Below are 25,729 nucleotides of genomic sequence, written 5' to 3'. Positions count from 1 at the left end.
CGATTGCGATAGCCATAAATGGTTGGTTGGTTGGTTGATCCAGGTTGGAAGCGTAGCATAAACTAGCATACGACAAGGCAAATTTCCAGTACCATCTGCGAGGATGGCAGAAAGAGAGACTACGGCTAGGAGAAGTGCATAGCGTTTTTGATGCAATTTTTATGCTTCTCTTTTGCGGTGCATACTTTTGTACTTTGTTTTGCTTCGGCTTATGCTGTTGTTGTTCTATCGGCTCGCAAAGAGGGGCTTTTGCCATCGATGGCTTGACATTGACGGGTGCAGGAACGAGACAGAATACCGATGCGGAGGTGGTTTGCGCAGGATCTACGGACTAGTACTGGCCGTAACACGGCTCGGTTGGTTTGCAACCGTCGTCCAATAGTCACTGGTAACGGAGGAAGCTTATAAAGGGTTTAGCTTCGATAGACACTTCCAGTCAGTGTCGGATAGACTCCGGATCTAGTCGCCGCGACGTTGGGAATTGCTAGGATAGTGAACGAAAGAGTGCTAAGGTAAGGCGGTTTATTGGTTTATGTGCTAGAAAAAGTGTTTCTACGGTAGATTTGGTTTTCAATATAAACGTAGCTTCCATCTGTGATGATGGTCTAGAACGATTTGTTACCAATATAAATGTTGCCAAATGTATGTCAGAGTTTTGCAGTGATTTCATTTTCTATGCAATAAAAAATTTTATATCAATCGAGTGAAAGCTTGTTTATGATGGGAACGCGTTTGTACCATTTTTGTCGAAATATCGAAAATATTCCTTTTTGTGTGATTTGCGAATTTACTCGGACTGTTGAATGTAGCATCAATGACTTTTCATGCTTAAAAGATGACCAATCGTGACCCTTATAATAATTCGTTTAGAATCTGCTTCAGTATTCTTAATAACAGTGTTGTGAAAATCATGATCAGAAAAAGTTCATTTCACTATCACTCGTGAAAAAATCAGTTCAAGAGATTTTCTAAAACAAAAATTCAGTAGACAAAAAGATCACTTTCGATATTTTCATTAGTGACACAAGCATCCACAAAACTCTGAACCTGGAAGTTCAATAGTGATTTTTCGAGTCAGCGAAACTTAATGACGATTTTTCACCCACAGAAATATCGCCAAAGAGATAATTGAAAGGGAGAAGAGTCTCTGATGATATTTCGATGCTAAATTGTGCCCACTATGCATCAGTTCGACACCGAACTGATTCTTACACGATTTGATTCTTATATTTTCATAAATAAAAATATATCTACTGAATAAATTCGTAACTGAGCCGGAACTGAGAAATAATAACTGCGATATTTTCGATGCACGTCTGGTGGTCATTATGAACATTTCATTTTTTACACATTCTAAACAGTGATTGTAGCGACGGAAGGCTGCTGTAATTCCAGCTGGCTATTTAGATTAAACACCATAAAACGCTATTTAGCATGATTTTGATTCGTACAATTAACAGGAGCGCAGCATTGTCAGCATATCTCGAACACATAGTGGGCTCAAAGTTTGAATTGGTGTAGCTGTAGTCTGCGCTCCTGTTTCTTAATCGTACGTTATTGATGATGATGATGGTCCCACCTCATACCCCTACAAAGGTGTGAGCAGAACGAGTTATCTAAATGATAATTAATATTTTGCACATATCTTAACCAGTAAACAAAACAAAACGATCTGATCAATCTAGCAGGTATTGATTCTTCTTCAAAAGAACGACTGACCACAAAATAACATTCAAATATTTCGGATTTACTATCCAGGGTTAATCAAGAAAATTTCCAACCCGGGAAGATCCTTGATCACATCAGGAATCGAACCCGATATCTTTACCAGTATCAGACAGTAATTCACCTGGCCCCTCCCGCCGGACCAGTTCATCGCTACACACATCAGCTACGATGGAGTAACGAGACTGCGGATGAGCAGAGCCAAGCCCAATTCCATCAACAACTGTCGATCCCAATTAATCTCCCGAATCAATTCCTTAAATTATTAATCAAACCTTGCGATCAAGGTCAAGAGCAAACTTAACACACTGAATGCTAAGGCTCTTCGGCCAGTCCTATTCGCTTTCCAAATAGTCACTACCTGCTTCGCGCGCGAGGCTCAAACGTTTGTAGACTGCTCATTATTTTTAACTCTCAAACAAACTAAAAATCCATCATCATCATACCGAACATAGTAACTTAATTCGTCTCACAATAATATATAAAAAGAAAAAGAAAATACAATCTTCGTAATACGTAAAAAAAATAAAAAATCTAAAAAATTTGAACTAACTAACTAAATATTTGCTTACAAAGCGGACTTTATGTGTGAAATACATAACCTTTTGAACTCCACCAATGTCGCCGCGCGTTTGATTTCTCTTGGCATCGAATTGAAAAAACTTATTCCCTTGTACAACAATGAGTTTTGCGATCTGGCTAACAGAAAGCTTGGTGTTCTAGCATCAGATGCGTTTCTAGTATTGTACCTATGCAAATCAGTTCCTCTTTCAATTCGATCACACAAATATCGAGGCAGCATGTCGTTTAATATCTTGAAAATAAATACCATGGTTAAGTAGTAAATTCTCTGTTTCACTGAAAGCCATTGTAATGCGTTCAGTAGAAAACCTGACGAGGTATATCTACTACATTTTAGAATTAATCGCATGATTTTATTTTGCAGTCGCTGTAATCTCAAGATTTGTGTGTTATTAGCAAGAAACAGAATGGATGGGCAAAAGTCAATGTGTGGTGAAATGACTGTTTTATACAAAAGAATCTTACTGTGGGTCGTTAAGTCATTTTTCAAACGACATAATACACCATACTTTTTGGCAATCTTCTTGATGACGTTATTGATATGAGATTTGAATGTTAACTTTTCATCAATTATGACTCCAAGATACTTCATTTCTCTAACGCGATCAATAGTTTCACCATCAATTTCCACATTGGCGTCATGACCGGTGCTAACAGAAGAAATAACCATATATTTAGTTTTCGCGACGTTTAGTTTCAGTTGCTTAAATTTTAACCATCGAACCAGCGAACTTAGATCCTCGTTTAAATGTGCAACAGCTTCATTGAAATCTTTAGCCGTAATGAACAGAACAGTATCATCAGCAAACAAATTTATATCACAGAAACGTAATACTCGCTTCATATCATTAATATACATAATAAATAGAATAGGACCTAACACACTTCCCTGAGGCACACCAAGTGAATTACCGAGGGAACTAGACACTACATCGTTAAAAACAGTCTTTTGAGATCTACCACATAAATAGTTTTCAAACCATTCATGTGCCATTCCCCCGATGCCAAAACGCCGCAATGTCTGCAACAATAAAGGTCTTGAAATTGTTTCAAAGGCTCTCTTCAGATCCAAGAACACAGCAAAAATACTCTCTTTGGCTTCGATTTTCTCCTTCCATTTTGCCAATACTAGGTTCAAAGCGGTTTCACAAGAGTGACCCTTATGATATCCCGATTGTTCCGGTATTAGCAAACTGTTAGAGTTCAAATAGTTAATCAGCTGATCTTTAACAACAAGTTCCAGAATTTTTTCCAGTGTGTGCAGCATGTTAATGGGACGGTACTCCTCGGCTTTATCCGTTCCAGTAACCTTGGGGATAGGAACCACCAGAGATTCTTTCCACACTTCTGGCACGTGCCCCGTGTACAACGATTCATTTACCAAATCCAGTAGATCGTGTCCGATAACATGAAAGCAATCCTGTATCACCTTTGAGTTTACATTGTCAATACCAGTCGATTTTCCCAAATTGAAACAAATATTTTTCAATTGTTCAAAAGTGATTGGTTGAAATTCATCAAGTCTACAATAGTTATTCATCGGCTGTGTTATTTCAACAGGTTCACCAACCAATTCAATACTTTGATTGATCTGCTGAACACTATTTATGAAATAACTGTTAAACTTTTCAGATACAATTTGTTCTGTGTGCTCTTCTATACCGTTAAAAGTTATGGTTTTCGATGCACTATGTGTAGGCTTGATCAACTGTTTGAGAATTTTCCATAACTCTCTGCTGTTTTGTTGATTTTGATTGATCTTCCTCTGTATGTATTCACATCTAGTCTTCTTCAGGGCCCGTGAATAAATATTTCGTGCTTGTGTATATCTACTCCAGTGACTATCATTGTTAGTTCTACAGAATCTCTTGTACTGCTTATCCCTCTCCCGTTTTAACCGTAAGAGGTCTATTGAGTACCAACTACTCGAGCTGTTCAAACTAACATACTTTTCAGTTACTAATTCATTAGTACACTTTTTTAATATGTCAGTAAGAATAGATGCCCTGTGATCCAAATTTCCAGTCAACTGTGTACAACCCAAGCTTCTTGATACAAGTCGAGATAGGGTTTGCTTTGAATAGTTTTTCCAACACTTGATTTTCACCGTATCTTCCTCATTTCTAGAGCTACTCATTACGGAAATTGCAATTGTTTCATGATCTGAAATCTTGCAATCGGATTCCACATTTGAATAAACACCGTCGAAATTGGAATACACGTGATCTATCAATGTTTTACTGTATCTCGAAATTCTTGTAAATTCATTCACAGTTTGCTTCAAATTGAAGAATTCTGCTAACTGTTTCAATCGAGTCGAACCTTGATCACTGAGCCAATCGATATTAAAATCTCCAGTAATAATATTTAGTTTACCAAAATCTACGAAATTCTCCCACCAGTTTTCTAGAATTTCCAGAAACTGGCGATCGCTTGAACTTGGAGAGTGGTAAACAACTCCATAATTTCCCATCTGCATGCCTCTTTCAACTGATATACCCAAGAACCAATTATTTCCAACTGCTTCGTTTGATTGAATGCTGAATTTAATTGATCCTCTGGCGTAAATTGCAACTCCACCCGTGTGCCTGGAATGGGACAAACAAAAAGCAACAGTGTAACCCGGAACACTGAACTGATCGAAAGCGTCAGAATCAACAATATGTGTTTCTGAGAGCAAAACCAATGAAGGATGTCTATCCTCTATAAGATGACGCAATGCGACATAATTAGAAGACAAACCGGCCATGTTCCAATACAAAATATCTGAATGCCTCTCACTGATTAGATGCTATTCCATTGACATAATGTTGTTCTTTTTCGTTTCAAGCAATCTCAGATATACAGGACACTGCTTACTAAATGCTGGATGGTGAATGTCTAAATTCAATTTCCTTTCTTTGTTCATTTTCAGATAATTAACGCATTTGAATTCAGTTGAAGAACTCTCAGATGTTTTATGTGCGGAATTACATTTGGAACAATTTTCACTGTTCAAACATTCGGTGCTCTTGTGACCAAACTCACCACACCTGAAACAGCGCAATACGTTAAACGATTCGAAAACCGAACACCTATCCCAGCCGACGCAAACCTTGCCGGCTGCCATCAAGCTGGAATAAGTATTCTTATTAACCTCAATTATAACACTATATTTGTTATATTTGAAGCGTGGATTCTCAAAGTCAGCAACAACTTTTACATCTTCAATCGAAATTTCCTGATTTTGACTTTTCAATAGGTCAATAAATACATCAGAGGAATATCGATCACTCATCCCCACTATTTTCAGTTTTGGTTTCCCGGGCTTGGGTATAACAGCATTGTATTCAGTTCCTAAATTACTTTCAATGTTTTCTTTCACTGATTGAATGTCCTCTCCTGCTGCGCACTCAACAATAATCGAGCCATCTTTACCATTTTTAAAATTACTAATTTTATGTGTTCTTGGATCTAACTTACCCTTCAAAACCTTTCTCGTGTCATCGCTCGTTTGCGAAGACTCGACAGGTTTGATCATAATAACCGAGCGAGTCTTACGATTTCTATTGCTTTTCGTTCTTTTTCTAGAAAATTTCCCAGATAGAACGTCCGCGTATGACTTTTTGTTGTTTCTATCAAATACTTCGTCGTTACCTTCATTAACAATATTATTATCAAGCGGTTCATCATCAGTATTTGAAATAACTTTTCTCTTTCGTCTGGGATTTCCATCCGACTCCGAATGAGTCTTCCTATTTGCAACAATTTTCTTTCTATTCATTACAACCAAATCATTATTATTTTGCTGATTATTCAAAATCAACAAACTTTTCAAATCGTCCATCTTTCTGGCCACACTGTTTTCTAAGCAGGCCATTTTGCTCTCCAGAGCATCATTGGAAGATCTGATCAGTCTATCGATTCCCTTTTCTATCGCGATATTAATGTGTGCCTCGATGCTCTCCCGCACACCAGCAAACGAATCAGTGATGGATTTGAATTTTTCCATCTCCTTCTTCACATCACTAATGAGCGAAAGAACATCATCCTTTGGCATCACATCAGCCATCGCGGCACCTTCCAAGCAATCAGCACATTTAAACAAAAGCGCCGGTGTATCTGAAACCCAACCGGCCATGGCTCTCGTAAGCCCAGTACAGCGCTGGTGATAGCCATTCTCGCAAACTGAACATGCAATTCTAATATCCGATATGGTTATTTTTTCATTACACTTCACACATTCACCCATCATTCATGCATAAACCAAACCGGCCCGACACACAGCTGGGGGAGAAATCAAAGCAAAGTGAACCATGCAAAAACAATAGACAATGCATTCAATATACCATTATTCAAACTAAATCGGCTAATATCTTTTTATCAGCTGCAAAACACGATTGGTAATTGTTTCTATTGCTGTTTTTATTAACATTCTAACAATTATTGGGTAGTGTCGAATAAATTTCAAATACATCACCACTATTATTGATTCATTTATCCACCACTGTACGCGCACTTTCAGAAAAGTTCAATATTTGTTCATCGGCGAATTTATTCATTACGTATTCTGCATTGAGTTGAGAGACAATGGCTAAGAAAATTTAGTTCCCAAAAATCTTCTGTTCGAGAATCATTTTAGATATATTCAATTTTTTCTAAAATATCATCGAGCATAATGTTCGCTAGTAAACTTTTCACAATTGATTTTTTGCCATGTGAAATGCAATGCAATGAGTTTTCTGATCGATGATTTTGTTTTCTGAAAATCACTTCTGAAAAATTTCAGTTGCGATTTTCGAAATTTTGATTTTTCCGAACACTGCCTACCATTCAAATTCGCCGCTTCTTGAAAAGTAATAATTATTTCCCGTAAAATCTAAACTATTTGCTATTGACTGAACCAAGTTTATATGATTTTTATGTAATAAAACTTGAACTTAAGGGGCGGGTAGGGACTAACACTTTTGAAAAATCATTTATTGTTTTCTATCTATTTTCTGATAGTAAAATATTTCAAGAATATTCTGTGAAATTTTGAAGCCTATCGGAACAAAACTTAGCAAGTTATGGGCCTTTATCGTTTCCGATCTCATACTACGAAGAAATAAGAGCTGCGCACACAGGCCCCAGATTTCGGCTTCGATTGACTTAAAAACTCGATTAAACATTCTCGAAATGTTTCATTATAACAAAATACAAAAGAAAAAATATGTCTTTTTGAGAATGTTAGAGCCTACGTGCTCCCTTGAGCAATAAATTGTTTCTATTGATTTTATGGACAAAAAAACTTAAACGCTTTTTTCTCGAAAGCAGGATTTGAAAGTCCGTGTCCATCGTCATTCAAAACCACTGCACCATTTTTTTCAAATTTTGCACACACTTTCTACATATAAAAAACTAGACCCCAACATTTTCCTTTTCATTGTTTGTTACTTCGGGAAAGTTTAACAGCTACAAAATGGCGAATTTTTATGTGAAAAATCGCAATTTTCACTTTGAACAACCACCAAAAATTTAAAAAATAAAAAAAAAATCAAACAGAAACGTTGGGGTCTAAAAAAACTTCTTCTCTAACTATGCTGCTTTGATTTGTTCACTTCTGATAAGTCTGCGCTGAGATACAGTGGACACAGCAAATCATGATTTTTAAGAAGCGTCCTCAAAAATGACTTATTTCTCGATATTTATTTTGTTGTTGAGTTCAGATAAAAGTTCGCAAAAATGATGATTTGTTTCATCATTTAGACCCTAACCCCCCTCCCCTCCCCAAGAAACGGAGTTCGCATTGTTCAATTGCATCCAACATAATGCGGTTATCAATAAAAGTTTTGATTTCTATCAATACAAAACAAGAAACACACTTTAAAACTGATAAATACTAACAGCGTCATCCAAATATCAAAATATTATTAATCCGAGAACGATCGAAAAATTTCTATGTGTAATTGTTAATAATATTAGTGATACGCGGACTGAAATTCTAGGTAGATTTTAAATAAAACCTGGCCGACAGTAGACGTACGTATCGGTACGTGCTGGTAAGAAAGAAGAAAACACCACCGCCTTTGCGAACGAAGCACACAGCGTACTTTGTACAATAACGTATAACGTGTACGGGAGAACGAAAAGAGATCGAAAACTTACAACGTTTTCAAAACACAACCGAATTCATCGGCTACAAATGAATATATTGAAGATAATAACAAAAATGAAAATCCAATAACAAAGCATGTTTCATTATGCTGCTTGAAAAGTATTACTGCCCATTTAGCGTGAATTTCTTATACAGCAGTAACAGGAGCATAGGTTTTCGTATGATTTCATTTTCGTTTAATTGACTCTATCGACACAGTGCATGGGAGCTTTAATTCAAACAAAGTCTTTGTCTATCTAATAAACATTTGAATGGAATAGTTTTTCGCTGAATTTATTATATGTTGGTCGTAATGTCTCCGAGAAAGATACCCCGTGAAAAAAACAACGAGTTTTGTCGGTTACGTCACTTATATCATCATATCTCCAGAACCAAAAGTCACAGCCACTTGATCTTCGAACTTGATCAATGACCCGACAATAGCTTTTAAACGAGCCTAAGATTGTTGAAATCGGTTCAGCCATCTCAGAGAAAATTGAGCGATAAAATTATCTTCGAAAAGTGCACACTCACACACAGACATTTTCCGATCTCGACGAACGGAGTCGAATGGTATTTAAAACTATGGGTATCCGAGGCTGCGTTCGAAAGTCGGTTTTTCTAGCAATTCTAATACATTTCTATAGAGAAAGGCAAAACGCTAAGTGATTGTATTGCGTCAAGTGTAGAGACCAATTCTATTGTTTTTCATAATACCAACCAGTGCATCTCTTTAGAAAATTTGTTCGCGAAAAAAAATTAAGGCAGAAGTGAACCAAAATAAAAAAAATATCTTGTCTCTTGAAATCAAAAAGGATCGAAACAAATTCTATTTCTTTAGAATGAACGGAAGCATCTTCTGGAAAGAGCGTTCTGCATCGATCCAAACAAGTGATAGTTGAACAGTACCAAATCTGGATTAGGCGGCGGGTGATGACAAATTGTTCATTTTGTACTACTACCAAGTCAGTTTTTGACCGACTCTGCAATATTCGTCGTGATGATATGGTGATGGAAGCTTACGAGCTCGTATCTGTTACCACATTTTCTGCTCATTTTTCTTCAATGTCCGTTTCAAATGAAATCATTGGGTTCGTTACAATGAATCTCTGACAGTTTGAAAACTCGGACATAGTCCCTAGTATACAGAGACAGAATGGTCTAAAACGCTAAAATTATCACTTTTCAACTGTTTGAACACCAATTCGATACATCGAATAATATTCGATTATTTACAAATTTCATAATGCATAGTTGTGGTCATTCCAAAAAATAATTCTTCAAAGGACGACGTTCTAACTTTGCATTATATTGGCCATTTTAAACCAGATTAATCTTAAAATGATGTAAAAAAAACTTCCTTTACCTTATCTGAGTAATTTCATCTGATTCAAATATATATAAAATCAAAGAATTATGGCAATTTATTTGCATCATCATTCTCAAGTTTGAGCAGTTGGCAGTTCTATGACCATTGTTTATTTGGAATCAAGAAAAAAAAACTTTGTTTCAGTGTGGAAATGCAAAAACACAATTATACTAATCCTTTAAATTGATGGTTCACAAAATTTTCATTCAAAAAGTCATTTAGGGCACCAATAAATACGGTGCGCTCTAGTTACGAACGTTTCATTCCCAGCCTCGACCATCGGTCTAATGAGTCATCTTTTGGCTACTGTCGCACCGAAACAAAAAGTTTGTCTGTTCAGAAAAATTAATAAACTAATTTGGCATAAATGCAACTCTTAAGCATATTGTGAGCTATAATTGGATAAATGCAGAAATTTCTGATGGCTTCTGTGCATTGAAAACGGAAGTGAATCGAACCAGTTCTAGAAATAAACATTGCCTCATTGCTGAGGTTGCTGCATTTTCTCTACCTGTGCTAATCGACAATGACACAGACCAAAATGCATTCTATGCTGTTCTATCAGATTACTTAATTGGCGTTTGCTTTCCCCGAGCTTGAAAACGAACACAGCTCGAGATAGCAGTCCGTCAGCATTCAGTTGGCTCACAGAAGTCCTGGCGCCCATCCAACTATCCAGTCGCCACAAACCGATGCCACTGAGTAAACTAACTAGAAAACGCATAAAACGGATGAACCCTTGAACGACCGCTGCGTTCGTGGAAGGTCGTATTTAGAATGATTAATGTAATTAGGATTTTTTGTTTTGACGTACGAAGCATACTCGAAAAGAGTGGACCGTTTTGTCATAAAAAATATAATAATAGGAGATAGATTTATTAGCAATTAAATGTGCTACAAATCTAATTTACTAAGCCTTTTTCTGTACCACTGCATAAAAGCTCGCCGCTTACTAGTTGCACCAGCTTTGAACGGCGTCACAATTTATAGGACAATGTGACACTCACTAATGTCACAGAATTCTAGATGCTCTTAAGAATGCTTAAAATGAAGACTTTAGCAAAACAGCTGATTATTGATTATCGGTTTAACCGTGGCTAAGAAATTGAAGTGAGTTCCATTTTTGGAATTTCTTTTTACTATTATCGGTGCCTTTGGAATCAGAAACCGTGGACTAGGAGTCTCAAAGTAGGTTTACATACCCACTAACTAACAAGATGAATTAACTAGTCAGTTTTATACACATTCGCATCTCGTTTCGCCATCATTTGTGAAAAAATGCTCATGAAATTGAACATTTTTACTTATCACGCTGTAATACCTGAATCGAAAGTCATATCCGGATCGATTTTCTGGGATTTTTTTTCAGAGTTTCAAGACTTCAAGACTTATTTGCATCTTAGTTTGTGAAAAGTTTGTGAAACCTTGTAACTCCGGATCGGAAGTTGGATGAAGATGAAATTCAATAGCAGGTTCAGGAAGCTCTAAAGAAATTTGAGTGATATTATTTGTCGCATGCACACAGACATTTTGTGATCTCGGCAACCTGCTAACTGGAATGGTTTATGACACTCGGCGTTCCGGGCCTCGATTGTAGGGTAGGTTTTCACGGCGATTGTATAGCTTTCCTATATGAGAAACGAAAACATTGGAATTCCTATTTGAAACACCTTCAAACTTTGCATTTTCATCAAGTGTCTTGCAGAAGTATTATTTTCATACCAGTACACACTGAAAAAAAAAATTAATTCATTTCAAAAGAAGCCAACCAAAATAGTAGAAGTGAAAAAACGTATCTTTATTTTTCAATGGTCCTCTTTTAAATTTGGTGTTAATACTATTACATGATGTTTTTGCGATTAGTGTCGTTTAAAATCCCGGGATCGCGGTTCAATACAAAGGACACTGGTCTCATACGTCAGTTGTCGTATGTTCGAACATCGACCTGGAATGATTCCTTGTGTCAGTAGCAGAGCTAATAAAAGTTATTTTCATTAACTCAAAACAGACGAAAATGCAAAAAATAACTGTCACTCTCAGCTCTGCTTGTAAATGTTTATAACAAGATTCACGTCCAGTAAACGACAAAAGTGGAATAGTAGTTTGAATATTGTGTACTTTATTTCATTTACCCCTTCAGGCATTTTGATTTTTAGTGAAAATTGTATTCTGTGCAGTATCAATATTGACAGAAATCTATTTTCACCTGTTGGTGCTCGTATCTATAGTAGTGTTAGTTCCCTAAGAGGTTCTGAAGCATAATTACTTCGATTTATCATATTTTAGACACTGTTTGTTGAACTTTTCTGATTTTCATTATATTGAAGAAAGAATGAAAATTGAGATGCAACTGATTCTTCTTGCATACATTACTTTGGTTTCGTCTTGTCGTAGGGGACGAGTGGCGTTGGCATTGATATTCTCTTTTGTAACAGTGAGAGACGAAAATGCTTCCTGTTTTTTTGTTAATTTTGGAGGCGATCATTCACCAATGAAACGGCGAAAAAACGAAGCTATGAGGCTGTTGCATTGTATTCTTTCATTAGAAATACTGTTCTGTACGCTGTACATCGGAAACGAAGCCTGATGGAACAGAAGGTCTAGAAAAGGAATGTAATACCAAGGCTTTGCTTTGCTTTTTGAAAATTTGAAAGATACAAATTAAACAATTCACAGATTTTTGCCCAAGTTCGCCGAAACCAGATCAAAAGCAATAAATTTGAAATTACTGACCTTCTTTTTACGAGTAGCCGTTTTTGAGGTTCATGGAAATAATATTTTAAGAAATCAGATTATTGTTGAATTTTGCTGTTTTAAGAGGAGCGCTTCACGAAAAGCGGTTAATTTTCTCAATTTCAGTGTACCGAAACGGCAGAGAGCATTCATAGGTTGATCCAAAATGAAGTGGCAAAACTTTAGAAGACCGATATTCTGAGACCCGACTCGATGTAACAGCTTATTCAGCATGCGACACCTCTGGGAATATCAAATAATATGTATATATAAGAGTCAACTTACAGATTGCATAAAAAGCAAACAAAATTTTGAGCATTATTGTCTACAAGTAAGCTTTTCAGGATCAGTCAGAGAAATACTATATAGACGATCTTAGTAGACGAAAATTTCGCACGATTTGATCCAACCGCTGTGAAATACTACGTAACTGTTAACTAAGTCTTAAAACTTAGATCAAATTACCTGAAATTCCGCGTCGAATGCGCCCTCTATAACAATATTTGCATCTAATTTCGCATTTCGTAGTATTAAGGCGTAACATGTTTATAACTGATAAAAGTCTGGTCTCGTTAGTAGGTTAAATTACAAAATTTTTAAAAAAGTTTCCGAAAGAAAAATAATTCGTATATGATATGTAGATTGGGATTTGACTACGCAAGTCAGTTTAACACAAACTTGCTAATGCACTGACGAATTGAAGACGACACATTAAAATAAGAATGTTACTTGATTTTTTCGCACCTTTTTTCATACTTTCCCCGGATATACTGGCTATCTGAAACTTTGTAAAAAGGCGTTATAGTTCCATAGATTCCTAATATATTCAATTGGAGCCCAATTCCCGTTTACGGAGATACACGGTGATGAGTATTTAAAATTTAGAATCGTCCTACACACTTTGTTCTGCTGAATCTTACAGCCAAGTACAGGGTAATCATCTTGGCAAAGATAAAATTGCTGAGAAACTCGGTTATTACCCAAATCATCAGTAAAAAGATTACTATTTGTTCGGCATAACCTTAACTGAATGTTTGGAAAAAAGCAACGAAGTAATAATTATGAATTACTAAGGCTTCAGCAGTTTAAAGTAAAAAAAGGTTGTTTTTTTTCCTTAAATTATAAATATCCAACTGGGGATAAACCAGAGGTGGAAATAAGCCCATTTTGCGCACGAAAATGTGAATCAAGATGTCCGATTGTGAATCAAAATACCGAACACCGTGAATTTAGAAATTGGGCAACCAAACTAAAATTGAATGTTGTTGTCGCTCATTTAAATCACGATGTAAAAATCTAAAATTAAATAAATCCTAAATGGAACTGGTATCGATCAATTTACACAAACTTACAGCTTTTTTACGGTTCAAAACGAAGTTATTATGAATTGAATTTTTCAAGATTTTATTCCTATTCTGCAATTCTAGAATTAGGAGACTTTTACCCTAATGGTTATTTACTTCTCCGGATCAGAAAAACTTAACCAAATGAAATGAAAACTGGCTTATAATTGAACACAAAGAGGTTATAAATCTTCAAAACTGGTCTCACACATACTTTTCAAATTACCTTCTATGTCGAATATATGAACATAATCAGGAATACGTTAAAAAATGTGGCGAGATTGTTTTTTATGCTCATTTAATAGAACGTATTGCTAAGAATCTACGAATAGTTTAGGCATCATTTTTTCCAATTTATGCTTCTCATTAGAAAACGATACCCATATGTAGAAGATCCTGCAGTAGAATTCTTGAACTTTACAGGCAGTGAAACTGTTAACTTCGAAGATAGAAAAATCAAGATCAACAAATCATCAAATCATAATCACTAGCGAAGATAATCGTTTGTGATCTTTCCCAATAAAGATCATTCCTGATTTATTTTGTTGAGAACAGTTGATAAGTGATCTTTGAATAACATTGATCAAAATCAATACTGATCTTCCGTCACACAAAATCGGTAGTGATTTTAGGCTACTATTATCAGTGATTCCTGTAAGATCAAAGCACTGGACGATTCGATCAGCTTTGAGCATTGTGGAAGAAAATATGAGCAAGATCAAAGATGAGTGCCGATTGATTTACGTCTAAAATCGTTGATCCCAATGAGGGGTGTGAAAGTTAGTGACAAAAGTAATCATACAGGAATTTTTAACTATGGATAATGCGTGTCAGTGAGACTTTTAAAATCGTGGAAAATTGTCAATTTTGTATCTTTGGGAAGTTTAGTGATGGGTGATAAGGAATATTTAAGGAGCACGTACATCAATGATTTTTGTCAATTTATATGCGTTAGGGTGCTCCAATTGGAGAAAATTGTAACTTTAATTTGTAACTTTAAGGAATGCTCCTTTAACAGTGCTTATCATCAGAGTTGGGAAAAACTCGGCTCCGATACCGCACAATTTACAAAGTTTCAACAAATGTTCTAGTTTGTTACAAACCGTGTGTAATTTCACAACCTGTTGTTCAATTCGCAATAAAATGAATACTAGTAGAAGGGATATGAATGCTAGATGAAGGTTTTATGGAAATGATCAGTTTGGTTCGTAATCACATTGATAATGTTAATTTTACACTTTTCACTGCGCAATAGCAATACGCAATGCAAAATTAGTAAAATAATATACCACATCAAATAGTGGTTATAGCGATAAAAGACTTTATTTTATTTCCAGCTGGTTGATGCTGATAATGATGCTCATGCACTATGTAGATTAGACTCAATAAAACTAAACCCCATTTTTACATGAATTTGATTTAAAGAAGTAACAGGAGCATTTGGTGCAGCGTTAAATGGAGTGTGTCAATTGGCGTAGCAAAATCCTGCACTCCTGTTTCTTCTGTGTATGATATTCAAGCTAAATAGGGTAATATTATTCAGCTGGATAGCATGCTTTGTGATTGGACATGTTTTCCTCATCATTATAATTATTATTTATCATTAATTGAGCGGTAATCAGTTTTGACGTTTACGTCACGTATACCATTACATCACCAGAACCGTTAGTGACAGCCATTTGATCCTCAAACCTGTTTAATAAACACAGAGTAGCAAAATTGATCTTATCGAAAATCATTCGTTTCAAAATTCATTATAATATCTACAATAAATATGTGATATGAAAGGACAATACTGTCTATTTTTATTTACTGTGAATCAAAAAATTTGCTTATTTCCACCCCTGGGATAAACTTTTCTTTTTATTTTCGCATGAACATTGCATTACATTATTCATGTTTCGAGAACGTACAATCATCAAATATGCAATACGGACTAAAAAACCGATTTTCGGATTAAGACTAAACACCGATTGTCGAATGTTGGTTGACAGGCCGTTGAAATTTTTCAACCCATTCTTTCGATTTCCAGACCGTGGGAGCAGGTTATGGTAGGCGCCGTCTATAAATAATCAACAAGTTAGTAGTTATTATACTAACCGAAATCACACGTGTTCCTTCTGGGCTAATTCTAAAAATATTTAGTCAGAAAATAACTGCGTAGTGCCAAGTGGAAATGTAAATTGCAAATGACAGTTGTTTTGCCGAATCGCGGTAAAAGATAACACATCTTTTGAAGTTTCGGCAAAATCATTAGCTGATTTCGGAATAATTGTTAATCACTAGTGAGTTCAGTAAAAAAAAATTGCCAAATTTCGGCAAAAATATGTACTTTGCGTAAAATCAGTAAATCCACCAAACGAATCTCGGAAGACATAATAATGTTTACTGAACAATCAGCAAAATTGTGTGATTATTTTTTTACCATACCGAACTCGAAAATTGCTTTCAAGTGTAATCAGCTAAACTGAGCTCGTTCCTAAACCCTGACCTCGATAGTTACTGTGCAAACGAATTAACTTTCGCCTCTGTTTCTGGTTCCAGAAGTATCGTAAAGGTTGCTTTTTTGAGCATGATCCCCTACAAAAAGGTACACTCTTAGAAAAAAAACGAAATTTACGATTGACGTAAATTCAAGCATGCCGAAATTTCTTCGGTGATGACTCAACATTACATCTATCAACATGTAAAAATAAATTTTGCGTCTGTATCGATGTAAGCTTCAGCTAAATGAACTGTAAAGTTAATGATATGACTTATCTTTACATGCTTTGAATTGTGAATGTAAGTGAAACGCAACGCTTCTCCTATTTGCATCTATAAAGGTGTAAATTCTTCTAAGTGTGTACTACAATGTCAAAATCCAACGTAAAAAGCACACACAGAAAAACTTGAATTTTAAAAATGACTCAATCCCTCATACGATGTAATTCATAAAGATCTAATTTGTCAAATTTCGAAACATTTCATTTGTAATGACTTAATGTTAAATTAGCATGAATTTTACTGGTTTCGACTGCTAGAAGGTTATGAATTTATATCTACATTTTACCAGCCAAGCAAATGTGTGCTTTTGTGGCTCAGTCGCTTAACAAACGTACTTCGTGATCTCGGTGATTCTCGGTTCAAGTCGCGCGGCGATCGCTATCAGTATTCATTTTGTTTTGTTTCAATCAATTTCATGGCATGGAATTTTAAACACAATTTTAAATGTTCGTAAATTTGCGTGAACTGCGATGCTCCATTAATGTGCATCGAATAAGATGTAAAATCACAGGGTTTTTTATTTCGAAGTGCGCGTTGACGTTTAAACGCCATTATAATGAAGGGGTCCACAACCGAAGAGATTGAATAACGTTTAATATGATCTCACACGGTGCGTATGCATTAAGATTGAGATTTGTTTTTGTGAATTCAATAATTACAGGTATGAAAGTCCTAAAAATATGAGAGATATGCTGTATGAGGATATACAGACAAACCAATTTCAATCGAAACAAGATGGAATCATTTGTGTTATTCCCGCTGTAATGGGCGCCAACGGGCTAAACAATCCCCGGGCAGAATTTCTTCCGATCCTCCGTTCGGCATCCACAGACAGACGACCGGACGCGAATTTCGCGTTCGAAACCGAACAAGTTTAGTACGAGCTTGGGGCAAGGTCACTTGGTTTCCTCTCTGCGTTCCACCAAACTACGGATTATATTCTATATTTGTACAAAGCAAATGGTAGCAACAGAGCTTACATTCAACTTCTGCCATGTAATGTTCTGTTGGACCCAAGCCAACCAGCAGCTCCGACTAAAAAAAAAGATGCAAGAGTTGGGCACTCGGACAACGCCAGACTTCGGTCTGCTCTCGGTTGGCGACTGCGAAGCCACATTATACTGGTTTACTGTGTATGTGTGTTTCGGAATCATGAAACTCGTGTGGGCATCGTGGCCACTAGTCTGAAGGTTGAATACGATGGATTTGAAATATTTCGCTGCGTTTGGTGCAACAGGGCAGCGGAAGTTTTATTCGCATTCAGATTTTTCCCCGCTCGAGAATGATGGCATGCGAAATAATATTTGATTTATATTGCGGTAGAAGCTGTAATGATGCAGTTATTTTCTGGTTGTACATTGCATCATTGCTAAGCATAATTGAATATTATTTCCGCTGACGCTTGCTGTTGCTAATATGCTTAAAAAATAAAGTTTGGTACTATCTGAAATTGATTGGAAAACTATAATCTCACTTGTATTTCATGAAGTTGTAGATGAAATTCATAAATCCAACACGTAGGAGCTAGGAATATTTCCAGTGATTGGACGCAGTGGGCTTACGGTCATTTTTTGTGCTAATAAAACAAAGTATCTTTAGTATTGTCTTCGACTAGAGGGACCTATCGCACAGACTATTACCATACTACTGTGGGCAAAAAATAGTAAGACTTTGTTCATAACTTTTTGTTCATTCTTCCCTCCTCAAAGTAATCTCCCCCGGCCACAATACACTTGAGCCAACGTTTGTTAAAGTCAATTTCCGGAATAGCCTTCAATGCGCGTAGAGACTCAGGTCTGATGTTTACAATTGACTAAAAACGGTTTCCCCGAAGGGGGCCGTTTGAGTTTGCAGAATAGCCAGAAGTCACACGGAGCTAAATCAGGCGAATACGGTGGTTGCGGAACGATATTGGTAGTCGGAGAACATTGCTCCACAGACGTTAACGCGACGCTGTTTTTCGAAAAATTGATTATTGATGTTAATATTGATTAATATTGATGGCCGTCCTGGACTTGGTTCGTCGTCAACGCGCTCTCGACCCTCTTTGAACAACTTGTTCTAATAAAAAATATGTGTTACGACATACAATTATCACCGAACGAAAACGAAAACGTACGAATCACGACTCGTGTCTATTAATTTTGTCATTTTTGATACTATTAATTAGCTATCTGCGTGCAGATTAAAACTGTAGGTTTTTTTATACGATTTACTATCGTTATAATGCACAGTACAAAAAACTTTTAATAGACCTCATACTACTGAAAACATTATAGATATTGCTGTGAAATTCTAAAAACAACTGTTCATCGAAAAGAAACAGTTTCCTGTTTTCTATTTGTTCGAACGTAATCTAGAAAATTCTATATGGTTTATGTGGGGTAGGAAAGGCGCAAAAATTTGAAAAAAAAAGTGCGTCATCCACAATATTGACACCAGTGCAGCAAAATTTCATTTTCAATCGAATAATATAAGATGAAAATGAAATTTATGGCCACTGACCGTCAGCATATCCCTACTAATTCATTTGACTTTTGTTTTTGTTTGTTTTTCATTTATTATCTTGAATCAATTCGAATGTTTACATGAACCTCGTTTGAAGACCGCTCTCACACTATTGAAAGAGATATTTTGTTACTTCAAGAGACCAAGTGACGATGGTAAAACTGAGCTTCGATTGGAAGAGTAACGAGTGAAGAACTGAATTCTGCCCGTTCGGTACGTCAGCGAACGTTGTGTGTGTCAGAGTGTGAAGTTTACTGCAGTAGGGCGATCGTCAATGTGGTCCATATTCAGTATCAATTGAATTGAATGATGTTTTACTGCATTGATTGACACTGTAACACAAATTCCGAGAACGAAGTATGAATTGTCCAGTTATTTGCACTTTTATATAATAAGTACTCTATTGTTCAAAGAACTTAGTGTTGAAAAATCCTCCATGGCGGGGGTTAAAACTAAACGGGGGTTCGTAAATTGAGGTAGTTCGTAAAAAAAATTCACGTTATTTTGAATTTACTTCGTAAAAAAGGAAGGAAGCTCCGTTGTCCTTTGGTATAGTTGTCTCCTTGTCCGGTTTATCACATGGCTTACTGTAGTGAACAGCTTTTTGGCAATATTGACATATGGCCATCATAGGTAACAAGTGATTTGCACGGAATTCTTGTATCTTGACCGAAAATCACATAAAAAGGTATAGCCTTCTTCAAGTGTATGCGTAATAAACGTACGCCATTTAGAATACAGGGGAAAATTCTCCCACTTTTCTTTTTCGATAGAGAGAATCTCTATCTGACTGACTTGGATGAGATGTGAAAGCGAACTGTTAAACTTCAACTTGTTATGATTGTTTCGAAATTATTTATATAGCACAATATTTAAACACAGGCTAATGGAAGATTATTCAACATTAAGTTTCATTAACAATAGAGTATATATCATATAAAATTGCTAATAACTTGACAATTCATACTTACTCAGGATTTATTTTACAGTGTCAATATTTCTGAAACAACACCTGTTATAATACACCTAGTTGTGCAATGATGCCTTTCTCATATTACTCATACCATCATAAATATTATTATGGAGTTCTAAAAACAACTGTTCATTGAATGGAAACAGGAAAGTTCCGGAACTGGAAGTATTATCCACAACGAATTCAGGGATTCCTAAGCCTTTTCCTTTCAATATATAAATTTGTGAAAATCGATTTGGCCATCTAGAAGAAAATCTACCGAAACCTAATTTTGAGGACCGAAATAACCGAAGATGGTTCGTATAACCTGCAATAAAATAAATAGAACAGTTTTGAACATAATTGAAAAGAAATTTTCCCTGTTTTTGCTTCGTCATTTCCGGTAGCGGTATGAAATTTTTAACGCTTAGCTTAGTAGTTCCGGAACCGGAAATCGGATCCAGATGAGAATTTTGTTTGAGATTATAACATCTTCTACTTAAACCTAAGTTCATGAAAATCGGCCAAGCCATCTCTGAGAAAATAGTCTGAGTTTCCGTTTGGAGTATTTAAACACTATTTTCGATGCTTCCGGAATCGGAAATCGGGAACCAGGACAGTTGAAATTATTTTGATAGGCCGTTTAGTAATAATGACTAACAATTGGAATAGTTTCGAGCCCAGTTTAGAATGTTTAACGGTTTTCTGCTATACATTTTTTAATACTATTCAGTTTAGAATGTTTAACGGTTTTTTGCTATACATTTTTTAATACTATTCACTCCGCAATTTCATAAGGCTTTTAATTTGAATCTAAGTTTGTTAGAATCGGTCACACTCTATCTAAGGTAGGTGTTGGTTTTTGTATTCTTTAGAGCGTGTACGAAATTGAACAAAGCTCGCTGTGTGCATTGTTTGTAAAGGCGATTTGTGTTTTCTTCTTCCGTGCCAGCTCGTACCGGTGCGTACTGGTTTTGTATCGTCATTTAATATGGCGGTTTGAAAGTCACCGAAAGTCAGATCCGGATGAAATTTCACAGTAGTTTTTGAGACAATGTGAGCTTCAATTCAAATCAAGATTTATGAAAATCGGTTCAAGAATCGTTGAGAAATCGAAATGAGTTGTAGTTTTGGAGTATTTTGTTTACTATCTTCGGTGCTTCCTGAATAGTAAATGCGAAACTATTAGTGCCAAATCATGTTTATATATCTATAAATCAATAAGTTTTACAAACTAGAAGAATTTATCAGTCAGTTTTATGGGATTTGTACTTGTGTTTCCCATAGTTTATGAAAAAACACATGAAATTGAAAATTATCCTCTTATGGTACTCTAGTTCCGAGACCAAAAGTCGGATTCTAGCATTTTTTTAATAATTTTAAGAATTCGTTAGTGAAAATGCTCAAACCATTTCCGAGAGAAACGAGTGCATAGTTTATACTTCATTTTCACATATTACTATAACGGATTCGGATTCAAATGAAATTCAATATCAGGCTATGGGACTATAAGGCCTTCCATTTACATCTAAGATTGTGGAAATCGGTTCAGCCCTCTCCGATAAAAGTGAGTGCATAGTTCTGTTACATGCATACACACATACACACGCAGAAATTTGCTCAGTTCATCGAGCTCAATCGAATAGTATATGACATTCGGCCCTCCGGGCCTCGGTTGAAAAGTCAGTTTTCATAGTCTTGCTATATGAGAAAGGCAAAACACTCCCACAAAAAGAAATTTTTATACCTATCAATTTGGAACTAAAAACCGTTTCCGGATGAAATTTGGTGGTGTTATATGGGGCAATAAGACCTTTTATTTGAACCTACACTAGTAAAAATTGGATGAGCGGTCTCTGAAAAAATTTATTGCACGTTTTTAGTTCATTTTACACATTTTATTCCGTAACTTTTGAACCAGAAGTCGGATCCAGATGAAATTAAACAGAAACGTTTAGGACTGTAAGGCCGATAATTTGAATCTTAGTTGAAGAAAATCGGTTGAACGGTCTCTGAGAAAATCGAGTTCACTTTTTCTTCATTTTCATGCACATTTTACCCCGTTACTCCCGAACCGGAAGTCCAATGCGGGTAAAATTGAATAGGATGGAGAACTTATGGGACCAAGGGACTTTTTATTTGAATCTAAGTTTGTGGTAATCGGTCTAGCCATTTTTGAGAAAATCTAGTGCACATTTTTGTTACAAACACACACTGATATTTGACCTGTTCGCCGGGTTGAGTCTAATGGTATATGACATTTTGCCCTCCGGGTCTCCGTTGTAAAGTCGGTTTTCACAGTGATTGTATAGCCTTTCTATATGAGAAAGGTAAAAAGGTCGACGGATCGGAAGATTGAAGGATATTCCTTCAAAACGTAGGCCTTTAACGCAAAATAAATATATTGTAAAGCAACAATTGACCAAAAAATCATCTTCCATTAAAAAACCAAATCCTACTTCTCAGTTTCAGAGTCATTCCTGAGGAGCGAAGCTGTAATCGTTTATATTTTGTTAAAATCGATTACGGCTCCGTAGATAAACTTAATTACAAACGGTCAAGTGTTTTCAACTTTTTTGCTTTTTTCATAAAAGGTTTAGTATTTGGATAATTGATCAGAAACGCTCCGCGCGCAATTCGCTGAGTTTCAAGTTCAAGTTTAAGTTCAGGAGCACGCTCCGAGAAGCATTGGCCGTAAACCAAGCAGTAGAAGTTACAACTAGAGGAAACATAACTAAAGATTACAGTGAGTAGCAGTGATAATTGTGCTTTTAGTTTTTGGTTGTAGTTTTGATGTGTGACTCAACAATTCGTCTCACAAAAAAAATTATCAGAATCATTTAGAACATATTATAACATTTTTTAACTTTTCATAGTTTCGACGATACGTACTACAAGTGGTCAATGTTCACTGTGCATCACTGTAAATCTTTTCTGTTGAAATCTCGTTTCTTTCGCCTGCCGCCGTCTCCTCGTCCATTACCGTTTATTGCACTTTGCACGCACTTGCAGAACTGCAGCCAGCTGTTTATAGCTTGGTGCGAAGCAGCATTTACAATAAACTCGTTATGTTGCTGTTGCCGTTTATCTTCATTCTCGGTTCAGCAACCGAGTTCCATTTTAATTTTATCCGCACTAATTGATTTCTTTTCATTCTTTTCACCTCCAGATGGGAAGTTTTGCGTCATTGATCCTACTGTTAGCAGCTTTCGCGGGATGTCACTCGGCACCCGCCAGCACCATCATCCAGCCGGCTCAGTACTACTTGCTGCAGCCTCAGCCTCAGACTCTCAAAATTCAACCGCATCTGATTCAACCAATCCAGCAGCTCAAACTTCAACCCAAACAGCAACTGATCTACTACTACCCATCGATCCCGCTGGGAAGCCAAATCAACGATAAGCCTCTTCAGCTTATCACCCTCAAAGAGGAGGAGACACCGTGGTGGCAGGGATTCGTCAACTTTTTCCAGCCACCGAATTCGGAAAAACCGCCAGAGTCACCTGAATCCGCAACGGAAGCTCCGGCCGAAGCCGAAACGATGATGAAACAACAGACGTTCATGATTCCGGCCGACGCCGAACAGATTCCGTCGAAAGCCGGCGTCCAGTACGGTCCACAACTGCAAGGACACCGTTATTACATTCTGTCCGGATCGCCTCAGTTCTATGGAAATTTCGATGCCCTTCAGAATCCTCTGAGTCCGATCTTTAGCCTGCAACCACTGCAAGCCATCCATGCGCGTGCCAATTCGGGTATTTTGGCCGAAGGAGAACAGCAACGGCTGCAACCTCAGATCGTAACATCAGTTGCTCCTATTGCACCTGTTCCGGCGTTGGTTCCGGCTCAGTTGAAGAATGACCTGCTAGAATCCCATCCAGACAAAGTTCCTGTGGGAGATCGCACCTGGGCACGTTCTTTGGATGACGAACCAGCACCGGAATCGCAACCGCAGGAATTGCCACAGTTGCAAGGTCGCTCTAATTTGGATGAACCAAGCGAACAAAATCTTCCAAAGTCCGAGCTAGTGGAAGACGATCCGAAAGATGAAGAGGAATCTTCTCGAGCAGCCAAGGATCCCTCGGTTGCAGCAGTTAAACCAGGAGCGCTGGCAATTGCCGGTGGTGGTGGCATAGCCGCCGCTGCTCCGACCGGAACCGCTATTGTTGGCAAAAATGGGCTGGCTTTGGCTTCACCATCGGCCACTTCCGTTGCTGGTGGTTTCTTCGATGATGAGGATAAAAAGAACTAAAGCTGAAACCGCAAGTTTCAGCCACTAACAGTGACAGACCCCGCCTACTGTGAACTTGCATTTGGTACTAGATCAATTAGTGATAAATTTTGCATTAAAATTGCATTAGTGAGCAGCAGAAATCTCAACAATGGTGCTGGTAGCAAAAGCTTATCGGATGATCTCCTCGGATGAATCAAAAGAGTGAGAACATTTTTTCTTAGTGGAAAGTAAATCTAAAAAAAACAAGGATATTTTGTATACGTAAATAGAAACATGACCTGGTTTACTCGTTCGCCCAGAGTCGATAGTTGGACTGACAATCCCACCTCAAAGAGAGCGGGAATTACTACATTTAGACATAATGCCGTCCCGGATTCAAAATCTTAGCGCAAGAATGTAATTTTAGGTGATTCAAAAGCAACTATTAGATAATTCATCGTTCACTAGAATTAGAAACACTTGTATCATTTATCATAAATCATCGCATCACGCACTGCAGCTAGCTAAAAGATTGAGCTGAAGGTTTTCAGAGCCACTGCCATGGATTGAAAAATGTTCTCAAAATCACAGCTCAATCGGAGGGAACTCATATCCATAGAAAAGCATGCACTTCATCATAACAAAAATGTGTTTAAAGAAAAATACTAAAAAAAGCAATAAAATAAACGTATGAAAAACAAATGAGATTTTAACTTTATTTATCATTCCGCATTTGAATATTGTTGAATTGATTTTCATATTTGTCACTCATTTTCAATTGAATTTTGAAGCATTTCAATAAGAAAATAAATGTTTCAACTACCATCTTGGTAGCCCATGGGTCCCCGGTTCGGTGCGTTTCGCCTTCGGTTCATCATATTTCAATAAATGTTATGTTATCAAAACTGAACAGTTACCATAGTAGAAACTGAACGAATTCTTCAATGTTCCAACTCTGTTTCATTATAATAATATATTTTCGTTTGGAATTTTTACTTTGTCATGTGTGTGTAACACACCCATATTTGTTTTTACACGTGGAATGTAAAAACTTTTAATGTATCCCATTACCCATTTGTACTTCGTACTGTAAATTTATTATTATTTACTAGTTTTACTAATTTTACTAATTTTACTAGTTTTACTAGTTTTCCTAGTTATCCTAGTTTTACTAGTTTTACTAGTTTTACTAGTTTTACTACTCGGTTTATTCTCGTTTTTACTAGTTTTACTAGTTTTACTAGTTTTACTAGTTTTACTAGTTTTACTAGATTTACTAGTTTTACTAGTTTTACTAGTTTTACTAGTTTTACTAGTTTTACTAGTTTTACTAGTTTTACTAGTTTTACTAGTTTTACTAGTTTTACTAGTTGTACTAGTTTTACTAGTTTTACTAGTTTTACTAGTTTTACTAGTTTTACTA

The 25,729-nt window shown here is 36.5% G+C and overlaps 1 protein-coding gene across 1 annotated transcript; it reads left to right on the top strand.

Moving 5' to 3' along the window:
- Positions 1–378: 378 nt before the first annotated feature.
- Positions 379–25,000, top strand: LOC131437201 (uncharacterized). Its single transcript, XM_058606381.1, has 2 exons — positions 379–512; positions 23,263–25,000. The coding sequence occupies exon 2, from the start codon at positions 23,263–23,265 to the stop codon at positions 24,343–24,345; it is 1,083 nt and encodes a 360-aa protein (XP_058462364.1). The 5' UTR covers positions 379–512; the 3' UTR covers positions 24,346–25,000.
- The last annotated feature ends 729 nt before the right edge of the window (positions 25,001–25,729 follow it).

This window comes from Malaya genurostris, chromosome 3 (assembly GCF_030247185.1).
Source record: "Malaya genurostris strain Urasoe2022 chromosome 3, Malgen_1.1, whole genome shotgun sequence".
Classification (NCBI taxonomy): domain Eukaryota; kingdom Metazoa; phylum Arthropoda; class Insecta; order Diptera; family Culicidae; genus Malaya; species Malaya genurostris.
The sequence above is the reverse complement of the archived record's forward strand: the minus strand, read 5'-3'. Positions and strand labels throughout refer to the sequence as shown.